The 2,451-nt window shown below is 41.0% G+C and overlaps 1 protein-coding gene across 1 annotated transcript; it reads right to left on the minus strand.

The window, feature by feature from the left end:
- Nucleotides 1-1,094: 1,094 nt before the first annotated feature.
- On the minus strand, nucleotides 1,095-2,091 carry LOC104951014 (toll-like receptor 4; the record flags this gene model as incomplete). Its single annotated transcript, XM_010777640.1, is given in 1 exon segment — nucleotides 1,095-2,091. A coding segment is annotated over 1 exon segment (990 nt), but the record flags the coding sequence as incomplete, so codon positions are not given.
- Between the last annotated feature and the right edge of the window lie 360 nt (nucleotides 2,092-2,451).

Below are 2,451 nucleotides of genomic sequence, written 5' to 3' on the forward strand. Positions count from 1 at the left end.
TCGTGTGCTATTTGACTTTTGTTGCACACTGGCTTTTTAAAGAGGACCTATTATGCTATATTTGAAAAATATATTGTAGGGCCATGCCTATATGAAACATGTCTGTGAAGTTTTTTTTTCAAAATACCAAACAGTTCACCCATTGTAGCCATGCCTCATACTGCTCATACCCCTCTTTTGAAGCCCTGTTAGAGAAACGCGGATCTTGGGTCCTTAGCTTGAAAAAAAGGAAAGAAGAGGAGGCGGAGCTAATGCCTGATCAGAATTCAACCGGAGATGAAGTTAAATTCTGCTGTGATAAAACGCCATCCTGTTCCAAACCACATCAAGGATTATTTCTGAAACAGTATGGAGCTCAAATGCTTTTTCTCTTGCAGGTTTATCACAAGGTCTTCTCCTTTTTAAACACATGTGCTCTCCAGTACAGGTTAGCTCTGAGTGTTAGCGAGGCTTGCTAATGTAAACAAAGACGAGATTACGTCCAAAACATGTCAGGCATTGTTTCTGATGGCAACTTTCTGTGGGTCCACCAACGTCACAGCGGATGGAAATCTGTATCCGCTCGTTGTACACCCGTTTTTAAAAGATTTGGGTATGGAGGAAAAGAGAGAGGGTTTTATTTTCTGACGCTGCGTGAGTTCCCCGACACACCGGGGACACATATTTATGGATAAAAGATATTTTGCATGATAGGTCCCCTTTAAGGTTGTATCTAATTGTTTTTGCATTTTGTGAAATTGTCAAAATGTATTTCAGCTGCATTTATTATTGTGGTAAACGGTCTGAAGGACTTTCAGTTTTAGCACAAATTTATTTTCAATGTCAATACCGTACACATATTATGAGTTTTGGTTTGAACCTACATCAAGTCAGGTAATTGCAAGTTTGTGAATTCCTGATAGACTTAAAACTTAATAATCTCTTTGTGAATGCAGAGTAACTTAATAATATGTAAACCTAGAATTGTTGTTGGAAACTGCATTTGTATGACATCATTCAAGAAACATGACTTTATGACATTAGCATTGGTTAAGTTTCAAACCATATGATTTGTAGTTTTTGCGAGGACAGGTTCCCCCGTAATACGGAGATACTCACCAAAGATCCAACTTATCCAGTGCCAGGTCGTTGATGCTGGAACCAGCTCCGCTATCAACAAACGTGGGTGAGCGGGCAAAGTCGATGTACTGAAGTCTCAACCTTTTGATGGGGGCGTCTTGTAAGTTCATCAAAGCCATACTGAGGAGGTTCTCATTGAATTTGCCTCTGTGAAAGACGAGCTGTTGGGCTGTGATGTCTTTTAAACCCTTGAAAATGTCCTCATCTCCCATGTAGTACATGAACTCAAAGATGTTTCGGAATTGGATGGCCCTGAAGGTCTTGTTGGCAATGTCCTGTAGCATGTAGGGAAGAGCACGTGGCAGTTGATCTATGGCCATATCAAAGCCCATATCTCTTGTCTGGATGACTTCTAAACTTCCAGGCTCGTAGTAACTTAGATGGGATGAACATTTAATTGCAAACTCCTGTAACGTAATGTTCTTCAGGGGCTGAAAATCAGCTTTCTTTAGACCCATCACCAGAGGGCCACCCAGAGACAGAACTTTCAGTTTGACAAATTTGGAAAAGCTATGAGCCAACGTCGCACTTTTGTAAAAGTTATTGGACATGTAGAGCTTTTTCAGATTCAACAGAGTAGACAAAGCTGCGGCAGGAATTTCCTCCAGGGAGTTATTGAAGATGTTAAGATGCTCCAGCAGCATGTTGTTTTTAAAGGCATCTTTGTCAATGTGTGAAATGTTATTGTACTGCAGCTCTAGGGTGTGAAGCTGAGGGAGGCGGAGGAAGTCATCAACACGGACAGCTTGAAGTTTATTGTAAGAGAGATCTATCTCTTCCAGTGTGGATGGAAATTGTCTCCACGGGATATTTTCGTACTGTCTTCCCAGACAGTCTGCCGAGCGGCCGGATCTGTAGATGCGACAGGATTCTCCGTCAGTGTTCGTGGTGCGTTGGGAGGATGGAGTTGGGGATGCGAGTGCTCCAAGAAGAAGAGCACTTAAATGAACCCATCTCCACATCATGGTGGCAGACTTGTAAAATAAACAAGAAAAGGAGAGATTAGATGTTGGTATTTTATTTGTATTTACATAAAAGTGGCAGAACATTGACCCACATTGTTTTTAGAAGCATGGGTTTACTTTCAAATGAAAAAGAATACACAATGCCTTAAAGGTCCCCATGATACTGTTTTTCATCAATATATTATAGGTCTCAAGATATATACAGAACCTGTCTCTGATTGGCTGAAACACCAAACAGATCATTGCAGCATTACCCATAATCCCCTCTGTTTCAGCTCTGTTTCAAAAGTGCTGATTCTCTGTCTGTCACTTTAGATGAAAATAAGGAGCCACTAATTTAAAACAGGCTATAGGGGCGAGTGCCATC

Source organism: Notothenia coriiceps, unplaced genomic scaffold, assembly GCF_000735185.1.
Source record: "Notothenia coriiceps isolate Sejong01 unplaced genomic scaffold, NC01 NC01_scaffold00018416, whole genome shotgun sequence".
NCBI classification, from domain to species: domain Eukaryota; kingdom Metazoa; phylum Chordata; class Actinopteri; order Perciformes; family Nototheniidae; genus Notothenia; species Notothenia coriiceps.